The 14,211-nt window shown below is 54.3% G+C and overlaps 1 protein-coding gene across 9 annotated transcripts in view; it reads right to left on the bottom strand.

The window, feature by feature from the left end:
• The window catches only part of RGS3 (regulator of G protein signaling 3), a 139,400-nt gene that overhangs the window by 53,964 nt on the left and 71,225 nt on the right, over nucleotides 1–14,211 (bottom strand). For 7 of the 9 annotated variants that reach the window (XM_042913214.1, XM_042913216.1, XM_042913220.1 and 4 more), the window contains 2 exons: nucleotides 8,245–8,288; nucleotides 1,741–1,863 (listed from right to left, as the gene is read on the bottom strand). In XM_042913214.1, the coding sequence (XP_042769148.1) occupies nucleotides 1,741–1,863; nucleotides 8,245–8,288 (167 nt within the window). Of the gene's footprint in view, nucleotides 1–1,740; nucleotides 1,864–8,244; nucleotides 8,289–12,952; nucleotides 13,062–13,609; nucleotides 13,649–14,211 lie in introns of those variants that run through there. The other 2 variants (XM_042913225.1, XM_042913224.1) reach the window with 2 other exon arrangements.

Raw genomic sequence — 14,211 nt, 5'->3', positions numbered from 1 at the left:
CTCTTCCCCCGCTTGGGTACTCTCTCTCTCTCTCTCTCAAAATAAATAAATAAACTTCAAAAAAAAAAAAAAAAAAAGGAAGGAAAGAAAGAAAAGAAACTCAGACTATCTTCAGTCGCTCAAACTTTCCTCCCAACCGAAGACAGAGAGACCTCCCAAGGCCCTGAGAAGATTATTGCCAACATACTCCAGAGCCTGCAAACTCTGAAGTTAAAGCGGAAAGCACTCTTTCCCCCGGACCATAAAGAGCTAAGCGCCAAATATAAGAAAGCTGGGGGCGTGAGTTCAGCCATGGACATCCCAGGGACCACCCCGGTGAAGAGAGTGGCCTGGTTTCTGACCGTGACCAAGCCGGCAGCCTACAGCCTCAGAGACAGGTCTCTGTTTAGTAGAAGAACCTGACAGCGGGACGGTAGCAGGAAGCAGCTGGGACAGAGGTGGGGGCAGTGCGCAACCCATCAACTATGATTGATTGAGCACCTACTGCATACCGGGCACTGTGCCACGGACTGCATATGCACCATCTCATTTCATCCTCCCAGCAACCCTTCGGAGGAGGAACTGTTGTCCCCAGACGGGGACGCCAAAGCACTGGGTAGTAGAGCGACTTGCCCAAGGTCACAGCACCAGCCAGCAGTAGAGTGTGACTCGAAGCCCCCGCTCTTCCCACTATCCTCCCTCATCAGAGTTACTCCTGCCCCTGGCTAGCGTAAAACAAGATAACTTTCAAGTCTGGGATTACAGAATTCTCAGACTCTTACTCCCTTCCTTAGGGAAGAGCTGGGGAGCGGCCGTGCACCACTGCCGTTCCAGACGAGGCTGCCCAGGAACCTTCTGCCCTCAGCAGGCCTGTCCCCGCAGCCCCCGCCGTATGCTTGCTGGAAGCAGCGGGGAGAAGAAAGGAGATCAGCGAGTTTCCCAGCTGGCGCTCACTGTCATTCACCCTCTCCCCCTGAGCCAACAGACCAACAACTCAGATCCTTTCACAGCCAGCTAAACCAAATCCCCAAATTTCCAACACTTCCACCTAAGAGAAGCCACCCGTGGGCCTCAAATGGGAAATACAACCGTGCCTTGTGGCTGGCATCCGGCTGACAAAGGGGACAGCTATAGTCCGGGTCCCGTCCCATCCCCTCTAATAGGGGCACAGGACCAGCTGACGGGTGCCTATCCCAGGTCAGCCTCAGCTGGGAGGCTCTGACCTTCTGTGATGCTCCAGCTGGCCGGCCCCCAGTCCCCAGCAAACTCCACTCGGTTCCACTTGGCTGTGGCCTGCATCGAATTAGAACAGTTTCTGTCGCAGACATCTCCTCCCAGCAATGCCTCCCCTTGGCCAGTGTTAAGCACCAGCTTGCTGCCCCTGGGCACGACCTATCCAATAGCAAAGGGGGGCCACATGCCAGGCAGCAGTCGCAGGCCAATCCAAATTAGACCTTGCCACAGGCAAACAATCGGACAGAGCTGAGAGGTGATGGCCATGCTCCATTAGGCTCTGTCACTCTACCTGAGCAGTGTGAAACCCACTCAACAGACCCAGTGAAATCGAAATCCACTCAACAGACCCAGTGAAACGCTAAAGGGGAGAGACCTTCAAGCACGGGCCTCCTTGCCAACAGCTTGTTGCTCAGATCCAAGTCCTAAGCTGGAGCTGGTCCCAAGCTCAATTCGGAGGCTTGAGGGTCCAGGCTGGCGGAGGGGAAGCCGGGCAGCCAGGGCTGTGGCCACTGGCAAGGCCCTTACCTTGCTCTCCGGGGGCGAGGCCGCCAGCTGTTGCTGCTTAGCGATGTTCTCCGACAGGCACCAGCACACTCGCTTCTTCTGCTCCTGTGAGTGCGCTTCCAAAGTGAATAAGCACTCTGCCTTCTGACGTCAGGGAAAATAGAGAAAAGGATGGTCAGGGCTGCTCCCTGGTTCAGGGGGCTCCCAGGCCCAAGCCCATCCCCGGGCCCCAGAGGGCGAGGCTGAAGCAGGGAGGGGAATGCCCGCTAAAAGCCACAAATGCACACCAATCCCCAGTGACATCGAGGCAGCCAGAGGAGCAAGGAAGCCGGTTTGGGGGCCAGCTGGCGAGCGAGCGGTGTGCCCGCGGGTTGGGGGAAGGGTGGGAGGCGCTGGTTCCCAACACAGTGGAGGCCTGTGGAGAGCCACAGGGCAGCAATGGTGAGGTCACCCCCGGGGACAGGCAGCACAAGGCAGCAGCTGGGGGAGCACGTGGGGAACCCAGAGGGCCAAGGTCTCCAGCCCTCTGATGCTCTGTGGAGCCAGGACCCCTCCTCCAGCTCGCAGAACCTCCCCTCCTCCCACCTCAGCACACTCTCTGATCACAAGGCCGAGATCAGATGGGCAGTTGGACAGACACACCAACAGAATGCAAACAGAAACTCGGGTCCCTTTAGAAAGTCTTTGCAGGCACGGTCATGTGGCCTCCTACAGCCCCACCAGCGCCTGACACATGAGCTGGGTGTGATCGATGACGACTCAGCTCTGCAGCACGCCAACAGACTTGGGCACCGGCACTGCTGTCGTTTACATCTCGCTTTGCTATCTGACCTTGTTAAGTGCAGGCTCGTCTCCCCAACTAGACCAGAAAGTCCTTCCGGGAGGGCCTTTTCCACCTTGGCCCGGCGCAGAACTTGGCAAGTAACGGCCTCGGTGAGCTCTGGCTCCTGGAGGCACTTCTGGGATGAGGTCAAACCCGGGCCAGCCTTGGCACCAGCGCCAGGGCGCTGCTAAGACCCAGGGAGTCGGCCCCTGGGGAGTCAGCACGTGGGGCGGTCCAGCAAGCCCAGGGCCATCATCCACTCTAGGACATGCTGGTCCGAGGACGGCAGGCTCTTTCTGACTCCACTGGAATTTGATTATAACCCCACAGCGCTGCGATTATATGAGCTCAGACAGGGAGCTAAGAGCAGGAGCTGGATGGCTTGGAACAGAGGAAAACAACAGTGTTTCTAGGCGGTCCTCCCCCGTTTTGCAGTTGGACAGACCTGGTTGAATCCCAGCTTTGCCACTTCCTGGCTGTCTGCCCCAGGAAAGTCTATAGAATGGGAGTGGTAACATCCCTCCCTCTCAGAGATAGTGAGCGGGTAAGTAATGAGAGCGGTCGGAGACCTCAACAAACAGCAGCTACTGTTGTTATTACCCGTACTTCATTTATCTAATAAATATTTGTTGAGCACCTGCTAATTTTCAGGGACTATACTAGGTCCTGGGGGTGAAGAAACAAATAAGAGAGAACGAGCTTTGGCCCTCAGGTTGTGGCAGAGATAATAAGCCAATAAACAATTAAATAACATTATCAGTTGTGAAAAGGCCAAAAGGGAGAGATCCTATTTGAGCCTGGTGGTCAGAGAAGGCCTCTCCGAAGGGCCAGCAAGGCAAGTGCTCGGGAGAAATCGTTCCAGAGAGAAGGAACAGCACATGCAAGGGCTCTGAGCTGGGGTGGCTACCAGCATCATCTAATAGCGCTGGGGGTTCTTCTCTGTTCTGCTACCCCACCCAACCCTCAGGGATGTCACCCTTCAGGGCGGGGCCGGCTCCTGTGCTAAGTGTTCCTGGGGGAGCCAGCCCTGCCTCTCCTGCCCCAAAGTGCTCAGAAGCTGATCTTCCTAAAGGCATCAGAGGAGAAAGGGAACAAAGTGCCGCCCCTCGGCTTCGGGGAACCGGGAGGATGCGGTGAGGCAATCCTACCACTTAACAACAGATTCCTCCCACTTCTCAGAACCCCCAACCCACTGCAGGGGAAGGACACGCCCAGCAAAGAAAGACCCCAAGATTCCCCGCACGGAAGCCAGCTGGTGGCGGGAGCCGACCTGTCTCGTGAGGCTCCCCTGTCGGGTGAGCGGCGAGGCAGGGACCATGGTCCTTTCCAGCTTGGAAACGCTGCATCTCCACAAAGCTGGCCCTGCCTCTACCTAGCTGTTTGGGCTTCAGCAAATCCCTTCATCTCCCCGAGCCAAACTTCCTCCTCGGTTTCTGTTCTGAACCTGGAATTCTGCCTAAATAACAATTCGTTTTACCTCATCATCAATTTTAAAGAGCACTTTCCCCATCCATGCTCTCATTTTGATCTTGACAATTCCATGAAGAGGTAGAGAGGGCTTGGACGGTTACTCCCAATTCAAGGAAGGGAAAAACAAAGGCTCGGGGTGGCTAAGGCCTTCGGGAGGTCTTACGGCCAGTGAGCAGCAGAACAAAGACCCAAAGCCTTGGAGAACCACCTGTTGAGAGCTCCATCCCCAGCTAGGAGGCTGGCAGAAATGCTCCCCCTTGCAGACTGAGCCCAGAGGCAGCCAGCCTGCAAAGCTTTCAGAAGAGCTCTATCGGCCAACGAGTCTCACAGCAGCTGCAGAGCTCACTGGTAGCTTTTTGTATAACCCTGCTCTGCCCTAAGCTCCAGGATGGCGGTCCCTTCCCACAAAAGTGCAGGAAAGCCTCCCCTCACAGTGACAGAGCTACCAGCATCCTAAGCTTGAGACATCCCCGTCACACGCCATGCTTCGCACAGTGCGAAGCACTTCACCAGTGGGGGCTTGGTCCTTCTTCCAACAACTTGCAAGGTAGAAGCTGTGACTCTCTCCATTTTCCTGACATCCACAAGAACCACTTCCTCTCCCCTCCCCTGTGGATAATCTCCTTTTAGAAAGTCCTGTTTCTCTACCTGGGATGGTGACCATATGACCTGTCCCAACAGTAGAGCTCAGGGAAGCTGGGTGTCTGGCTCTGAGAGCCTGAAGCTGAAAGCCCCATAATGCTAGAGAATCCAGAAGCCTTCTGAGGCACGGAAGACCTAAAGCCAGGCCTAGCCTGGGGCCAGGGGTTGGCTGTCTTAGATGGGCAAACATTTTGGGAAGGCCTTTCCTCCCAAGGTTCCTTTCAAGGTCTGGATGAGAGAGAGAGCACAGAACCAGCTCCCTCCAGGGAAGCTAAATTCCCAGCTGTGGAAATCCGTCCATATCAGGGACCTCATTGCCTGCCTGGCAGCCTGCATATGAACAGTCTCTCTTAATCCCCCATGTGATCTACCTCATTGCTTTCGATGCTGTTGCACACTGTGCCCTCTAATACCAGGACCCATGGTCAAGGCTGTAAACAGCCCTGAAGGCATCCTCACATGACTCACTCAGAGGCAGGACCTCCTGATGGCACAGCACTGGGCCCGGACAACTGCATTCAAACATGAGCATCCTCAAATCCAACCAGAAACCCAGGTCCTCCTGGACTCTTTAAAACCCTCATCTTGGGGCACCTGGGTGGCTCTGTCAGTTAAGCCTCCGACTTTGGCTCAGATCATGATCTCACAGCTCACGAGTTCGAGCCCCACGTTGGGCTCTGTGCTGACAGCTCAGAGCCTGCAGTCTGCTTTGGATTCTGTGTCACTCTCTCCCTGCCCCTCCCTTGCTCTCTCTCTCTCTCTCAAAAATAAATAAACATTACGGGGCTCAAACTTGTGAGCTGCGAAATCATGACCTGAGCTGAAGTCAGACGCTCAACCGGCTGAACCACCCAGGCACCCCAACATTAAAAAAAATTATCAAAAAAAATCAACATCTTGCCTTACCTCCTTGTTCCTGAATTAATATAATCTTTGTATGAACTAAAACCTCTTCTGCTACTATTTGTTCATTTGCTTTGACAAAAGTCCTCCCATTTAATTCGAATAACCTTATGACACAGGTAGGAAGGAAAGGCACAGCTGTTACCATTTTCCAGATGGGAACACTAAGGCTCGGAGAGGTTAAGTCAGATGCTGCAGGAGACCTCCGGAAAGGAGATTCAAATTCTGTCTTCTGCCTCCTCCAGAGCCTGCAACCTTACCACATTTGTATAACTCTAAATGCACATTACAAGCAACATGAGATATCCCTCTTAGCTTACTTTTTAAAAGGTCAATAAATCATTGGTGATGTCTCCAATGGAGAATAAATGAATATGAAAAGCTCTCCCCCTGTTATGAAGATGACAATAATAATAACTACCATTTATGGAGTACTCACTGTGTGCCAGGCTCTGTGCTAAGTGCCTTGGACAGTGTATCTTATTGAATCTCATTTAATCATTACAACAACCCTGCCAGGTAGGCCCCATCAGCCTTTCTTCAGAGAGGACTATGTGACTTGCCCGGATCATTCAGTTAGGAAATGGCAGAGCCAAGATTCAAGTCTAGGTCTTCCTAACCCCAAAGCATAGGCTCTTCGATTAATAGAGGCAGGATCAGATTTGAAGAGACTGGTCCTTGACCAACATGCCCTTTGACCCAATGCCCCCGGTGTTCTGAAGCCAGTAGGGAGGCCACATCTGTCCCATGGATTTGCAGGGATTGAAGGATACCTGTCCGGGAGAATAGCGACTCCAGGACCAAGGACTACGTAGGACAATCCCACCGGGGACCTACTGCTGGGAAAACCCAGCATGCTGCCACCCAGGCAAGTGGGATTTTCTAATGAAGTGGGAAAATCTCTCCAAATCCTGACTCCCTTGCCCTGGTTTCTTTTTGGGTGCCCCATGCATGTTAGACAATGAAGATAAATCGCTTGTCAGAAGTTCCAATTAAGATGTGAGTTTGGGGTTCCCCATGGGGACCCAAGACCACCATGTGGAGCCTGTTTGGGGCTACAGAGCAAGCAGGCATCTTGTCTTCCTGTTATAGACATGCCTCATAAGCAGCAGCCCTGTTATGAGAAAAGAGAGGCTTCTGGATGCCTGTGAGCTCCAATCTCCCAGCCCCTCTGGGTCAGAACTCCTGGCGCTTTACTGAAATAAAAGGCCCCTGGATCAATATCCCTTCATCAGCTTTGGAGAGCTAGGAGGTCACAACTCCCTGGAAGCCAATAAGCAGAAGTGCTTTTCTCTACGAAAACAAACCAGACTGGCAGGAAGCTCTCTTGGCATTAAAGAACCCAGAGCTTGATTTCAGCCCCTACCAGAGAGAACTGGAATCCAGAGGGGTGAGGCTGAGGGGCCAGGGCTCTGGCATTTCCCAGCCTGGTCCACAGCTCCTAGGCTGTTTTCTGCCTTTGCCAGATACTTCCCGTGCCTGGTGGAGATGTGCCAACCCAGGGGAGGACATCTAATGCCTTTCTGGCCCTCAGGTTGCCACTGTAGGCAATCGAGGTCCCCAGCTCAGCTCCAACAATGTCCACTGCCCTTTGGAACTCTCTGCTCTCCCCTGAAGCTAACTGATCAACTCTGTCATCTCCCCCAGTCATCTGTTCACCCAAGGGGACACTCTTGAAGGCCTGCACCTCTTTTCATAGCCAGGAAACAAAGGAATGATTTTTCAATCACAAGCCACATACACATTCCTTCCCAAAAGGGTGTACTCCTCTTGGCCAGCGTAGACCATGCCCTACCCCAGCATCTTGTCCCATAAGACTGGCCCGTTCCCCAGACCGTGAGGTGGGACCGACTCAAGCAGAAGCAGAGGACAGAAATGGGTCTAATGAATCCTTGCTTGGAACAGATACTGCCCCTGCTCATATTAGCAGACACCCAAGGTCGGGAACAGAAAATTTGCAGAAAATTTCAGTCATCGTATGGCTCAGTGGCTCTCAACTTTTTCACAGCCATGGACTTCTGTGATTAAACCCCTGGTCTGAAGATATTTTTGTCTTCCAAAGCAGTAAGTCGTTTGCCTGATTTTGTTCAGCAAAGGGATAGCACTGCTCGTATGAGCTTCTGAGCAGACTGCAATAACCAAGAATACCAACCACATTATTCCAGCCCCAAACACGGACACTTAATATTTTCTTTAGACTGCATTATCTGGCCCAGGTAAAGATGCAATTACCTTCAGGCCTTTTAAAACACTGACAAGATTTTGTAGGAGGGGTCATGGGTGGTACTTCCGGGAAAGAGAGGAAGAAAGAGGTAGGCACAAGAATTGGGGAAATCTCCAGAAGGAGGGCTACCAACTAGGTAAATAAGGTGATGCACAGCTGTCAGGCCACACCCTCTCTGGGAACCCCGCAGGTACTGGTGACCAGAGGTTCCTGAGCAGGGGATCACAATGTCCTTCTGTCCCCTCTAGGCACTTCTGTGCCCACTGCTCTTCCACGCAGAGGTGAGAGGCACTGAGGTAGGGACTGCTGTCCCCATTCTACAGGGGGAGAAACCTGACCAGGACCACTGTACAAGATGATGTGGAGCCTGGCACCAGAACCCTGGACTAGACCCAGACCAATGTCGTCTCACTAGCACCAGGCCCACGGAGCTCTCTCCTCTGATCCAGGGGCAAGGACTCACCTCTGCTAGATACAGCACACAGAATTTCAGGTCTTCTGAAGAACCTTGGGGGAAACAAAAAGTAAGACTTGCATTAGAGTTGGCTGCAGAGTCTAAGCAGCTTGCTCCAGTAATGCCAGCTGCCTTGCCCAGAAGCCTGTATGCAGTACTTCCTGGAAAAAGAGGAGGAAAGAGGCAAGCACAGGGGACAGGGGAATCTCTGGAGGAAAGCCCACTTAATGGCCAAGCAGACTGAGGCACAGCAGTGAGGCCTCTGTCCACAAGTGGGCCTCACTCAAGGAATGCTGAGGTCCCACCCTCATGAGAGGCAGCCAGGAGCACCCTCTGGGCATCAAACAGCCACATGCGGGGACCCGTCGTCCACCTTAGGAGGCCTCCGTCTTTCCCCGCTCCCTGTGATGAGAGACACGGAGGCAGCACACATTTGGGTTTTCCTTCAAATGCTCCCAACTGCCTTCACCATTTTGAAATTCAACAAGGAGCCACACATTTGCTGGATGGACCTAGGAATGTGTGGGCTGTGCAGTGAGCTCCCCAATCATGGGCTGGCTGTCACCTATAGATGGTTTCCCAGCCCAGGCCCAGCCCCCTGGTGTTTTCCTGGAGTCCTAATCTCAAATCCCAGATTCAACCATCCTCCACCTCTCCACCTGGGAGGCGGCTGGGAAGGACCATCAGGCTCTCTGCTCCTGCAGCAGAAGAGTGGAGGAAGAGCACCTACAGATGTATTTAGTCAGGGTGCTTCAGAAATGCAAAGATCAAGAGAGGCCCCCAGCCTGTTGGGGACGGCTTCTTGGAGGAGGATCCTCTTGAACTCGAATGCAAGATGGGAAGAAAGGACACTCTGGGAGGTGGGAACAGCATGAACAAAGGCATGTAGGTACAGAAGCACACGGTGTGGTTCGAGGTATAGCAAGTGTGAAGAAGGCCTGCCCCTCCCTGACCGTTGTGGGCTGCTCCCCGGACCCTGGCATTACTCCCCATCAGGGCATTCTTCTGGGCACAGGCCCGGCATGGTTGATTTCCTGAATGTCAAGCAATTGGCCTCACTGGGCAGGTTGTCATTTTGAGAGAAGGAACAGTACAACACGTGTAACAACACACACGTACGGTGCCACGCACCACCCACGGTGCCAAACGCTGTCCGTGTATAAGCCCAACCCTTGTAAACACCCCTCCGGGGCAGGGGTGATTGTCACCCATGATTCATGTGAGGAAACTGAGGCTCAACACATATTTGAATCAAAGAAATTGCCCAGTGAACCAAAACGTGCTGCAAAGTTAAGGTGACAAGGTAACAGAGACAGTCAGTCAAGCCAATTCCTAAGAAAAGGCCCTTGTGTGGGTGAAGGCCGGTCCCCTCCGGAAGCACGTACATGGGTGGTTCCCTGGGCAAAACTATCCCTAGGGCCAGGGGTGCCAGCAAGAGCCAGATAAAAATAGTTCATAAGTGAGGCGCCTGGCTCGCTCAATCAGTAGAGCGTGCAACTCTTAGTCTCAAGAGTCATGAGTTCAAGCCCCACGTTGGGCGTGGAGCCTACTTAAAAAAAAAAAAAAAAAGTCCGTAAGTAAGTAGGGGGTTCACTCTGGACTTAGAAGAAATCCTTCTACTTCTCCACATTTAAAGGAGGGTTTAGAGGGGTACCGGGCAGCTCAGTGGGTTAAGCCTCTACTGAAACTCTTGGTTTCAGCTCAGGTCACGATCTCACAGTTTGTAGGTTCATGTGTTTGAGCCCTACATCAAAGCCCCAAGCTCTGCTTGGGATTCATTCTCTTTCTCTCAAAATAAATAAGCATTTAATAAAAAATAAATAAAAGAGGGTTGGGAGAGAGAGGGCCCCACCTAAAGGGCCCCATCATGTTTCAGAACCCAGGAGGGGCACCTGGGTGGTTCAGTTGGGCTAAGTGTCAGACTCTTGGTTTTGGCTCAGGTCAAGATCTCATGGTTTCATGAGTTGGAGCCCCGCATCGGGCTCTGGGCTGACAGTGTGGAGCCTGCTTGCGATTCTTTCTCTCTCTCTGCCCCTCCTCCACTCATGCTGTCTCTGTCTCTCTCAAAATAAATAAACTTAAAAGAAACCTCCCATTTGAAAGCTTCTGCCAACTCCTTGCCTTGTTGAGGATGGAGACAAGGGAAGGTGGTTTCTTTTGTTTAAGAAAACATACTTGGATGTCTCCTTGACTTTCCGGAAGCAGATCTGAGTGCCAAGGGGGAAACAAAAAGCTCTATGTAAGAAAATAACAGAAATTTGGGTTTTGGATGCTGGTAGTGAGAGGAAAGAAGGCTCTAGAAGGGAGGGGAAAGCCAAGGAAATGGGAGACTCAGGGAGACAGTAGGCCGAGGTTGGGGGAAACTCAGCCTACTACATACCCCTAATGGCTAGGGGGTGGTTGATGATTGCTTGACAACTTTTCCTGTGCTGTGACACGCCCTACCACCACCCTCCTACATTACCCCAAACCTTCACTGAAATCCACTGCACATCACGGCCTTGTGCTAGCAGCGCTCTGAGAGAAGGACGGAATGGGGTCAGTGCTCAGCATGTTTCACAGCCTCATAAAGGGACAACAAGACTCGGGAGCCCAGGGTGCCAGGAAGGAGCCTCAGCTGCAGAAAAGCAGGCCGCGAGCTGGAGGACCCAGGAGAGCAAACTCGGCCATCAGAAACCCTTCTGCAACATCAGACTGGGCTCTGGGCTCTCCAGAGTGTGGAAACGGGGTGAGTGTAAAGGACAAGGGACACAGAGGCACACAGGTGGGTTTTCCACCCAACGTTCCAACTGCCTTTACCATTTGGAAATTCCACAAGAAGTCATCGGCTCCTGGGTGAACCCTGCTTCCCCCACCCCGCCCCCGAGGATCGTGGGCCATGCAGAAAGGGTCCCAGAAGCGCACAGATGGCTTCCCCACCCAGGTCTGACCCCTCTGTCATGTTTCCAGAGCCCTCTCAAGCCTGGTCTGAGATCCCAGACTCAGCCATTCTCCAAGCCCTCTCCACCCTGTGTGACAAGCCTGGAGGCATGTTGTTTCCATTTTCCAGTTGCAGAAACTGAGACCCAGGGAGAGAAAACAACATGTCCAGGCATGCAGCAAGTAAGGGGCAGAGCTGAGATTTGAACCCAGGACTGCTGCCTCCGAAGCCTATGTTCTGACCACCGCATCACACTTCTGCTCCCCACACTGGTGCCACCCCAGAGATGGGGGTGCATCTCTTCCCCTGTCGTCGCCCTGGCAGCCAGCACTGAGGTGAGCTCTGAGGATGTGCTCGGCAATTGTCAACTGACTAAATTTAACCCCAAGGCAGTCCAGCAGCTGGGACCTACGCAGCTGAGTTCCCAAGACTGGGCTCCTGGCCCCCCGGGGTAGATGGAGAGCCCAAGAATCAGCTGGACATTTCCAGGCCATCCTGAAAGACCACAGCAGGCCAGGAAGACACCCAGTGGGTGGGATGCTGGCCGCCTGGAAGGCAGAAACACAAAGACCAGCAAAGCCAGTGGGCGGCAGAGACAGGAAGAGGCCACAATGGGCCCCGGATGACCGGAGATGTCCCAATTGTTAGCGCCAGCTCTCCGCCTGTTCCCATTACACTGCCGTTCGGACCTGCTGAAGCTTGGGGGATGCTGGGCAGGAGGAGGGCAGGTTTAAGTGGCCACCACCAGCTGGGAGCCCTGGAGGAGAAGTGTGTCCCCAGCCCCCAAGCTGGGCAGCACTTCTAGTCTCCTTCTAGTCATTCATGCATTCGTTCACCTAATAACCATTCACTGGGCACCCACAATGTCTGTGCCTTGTGCTAGACCCTGGGAGGATGCTTGGCCAGCAGAGCTAAGCTCCATTCAGGCAAGTCACACACGGGAGTCATTGGTCCCTGGGTGGGATAGATTCTCCCCCGCCCCCAGGAAAAGCCCTCGCCAGCCCCAGCCTGCAGGAAAGGCCAGTGTGCTCCTTGTTACCATCTTTGCCCCCAAGTGAACTTGCCACACATGTTGACTTGAAAGGGACACACCTGCGAGGCACAAGCAACATGAATCAGAAACCATTCTGCCACCAGAAGCTCCAGCTGAGGTCCTAAATGGATCTCTTAAGGGCCTCACTCAGGCACTTGCTACAGCAGCAGGTCTCTTTGGGCGCCAGGGAGATGGGCAGGGAGTCAGGCGCCAGGACCCCGGGTCCCACAGCTCCAACTCCGACTGCAGGAGAAGGGGACACTGAACTTCTGCAAACCCCAGGACCCACAGCCTGTCTCCGGGGCATGGGGGCAGGGGAGGAGGCAGGGGAGTCCACCAATGCCTGGAGAGAAATGTAAACGATGGAATGTGCACCCGGGTGCTCAGTGTCACTGAGCCATGTCCCCAGAGAGCCGCATTTGCTGTTAGCTGGCTGGCACCTGCTGCAGAAGGGTGAGACAACGTGTCTGCACCAAACCATCTGCCCCGCAAGCCCAGGACAGGCACACACGTGCACATGCCCCACACCCAGGCCAACCCGATAGGCTCTGATGACCGCGGTCATCTCTCCTGAGGAGTCCTGGCCTTGGCCACCTTCAGCCCACCGTTTTCAGGGAGAGGATGTGGTCTCCAGCTCCAGGAAGCCATGCCTGCCCAAGGCTGCTGTTCACATGAGCTCAGCATCTGGAAGGTTTCTCTGCGGCGCCTCAGGCCCCACCCCACCCACTCTGACCAGCTGCCACCCGGTGGAAGATGGGGCTCACCCTGGTCTGAGGGCTCCAGGAGGGGAAGATCCCACCAATTCCCAGACGAGGCGACCCACCCAAGGGTGGAGGTAGGACATATGGGCACCGTCCAGCATCTCACGGCAACCTCAGGGTCCGTGTGGGGATGTCAGGGCTGGGGAAGAACATAAAGGGCTGGCCCAACCCTTCTTTCACAGAGACGCCGGAGCCCAGAAGAGGCAAAGGGCCAACTGAAGCACGTTAGCAGCAAAGCCGAGCCCAGACTCCAAACACCCAGCTACTACCCTCGGCTCTTCCACTGCCCCCTTCTCTCTCCCACCCACCCCCGACCCAAAGCACAGCCAGTTTGAGCCCCTCTTCTTTCCCCTCCCTCCTTCAGGAAGCTGAGCAGACAGACGCAGGGGCCCAGACCCGAGCGAGGAGCAGGATGAGCACAACTGAGTGAAGGCTCAGTTCTTACAACCAGTCAGCCCATATTACCGAGCAGCCCACCCCTGACTGGGCCCTGATGGTCTGAGCCCACAGAGGAAGGGACTGCCCAGCGAGTGCCTGTGTGAGTCTGAGCGCAGGGGGGTGGCAGGGAGAACGGTGTGCGGGGGGGTGGGGGGGAAGCTGGGTATGAGGGAAACGGGGAGGGGCAGGGAAGCCAAGGGCGGAGTCCACTGTAGCTCTCACCTGCCCCCTCCCGTGGGCACCGGGGAGCCAGCGTCCCAGCAGAACTTGCTCAGAGGGTCGCTCCTCACCTCCTTGGTCAGGCCCAGCCACCCCAAGGGAAGGGCTGCCCCGGGAGAGGCGACTTGCTTATTGTCCCCCCTCAGGGACTGCCCTGGACAGTGGGCAGCAGAAAGCTCGAGACAGAGAAGGAGAAGTTGTGAGCGACTTCCTGAGCGGGGCAGCCCGAGTGGAGGTTCTCACACCCCCTGGGTTTCTAAGGAGGAAGAACAGTAGGGGCGCCGAACACAGGAACACAGGACAGGTCTGCAAACGGGCAGGAAGTTTTCCTGGAGCAAAACCCGTCAAAACAGAATTCTTTCGCTGGGTAATATTTTCCTCCCTGCCCCTGTTGCCCATACTCAAACAGGTCTGTTGTTGTTTTCATAATCTGCGAGAGGAAATCGAGCCCCTTTCGGCAGAGACTTCAGGCGCCAAACCAAATCGCTCAACAGATACTCCCAGCTGGCTTCCCCTTCCCCTCTTCCTCCGAGTGGAAAGTTTGCGGGAGACGTTCGCGTCATGCTCCCACGCGCTCCCTGCTCCTGGGGCTCTGGCCTGGGCGA

Source organism: Panthera leo, chromosome D4, assembly GCF_018350215.1.
Source record: "Panthera leo isolate Ple1 chromosome D4, P.leo_Ple1_pat1.1, whole genome shotgun sequence".
In the NCBI taxonomy this organism is placed as follows: Eukaryota; Metazoa; Chordata; class Mammalia; order Carnivora; family Felidae; genus Panthera; species Panthera leo.
The sequence above is the reverse complement of the archived record's forward strand: the minus strand, read 5'-3'. Positions and strand labels throughout refer to the sequence as shown.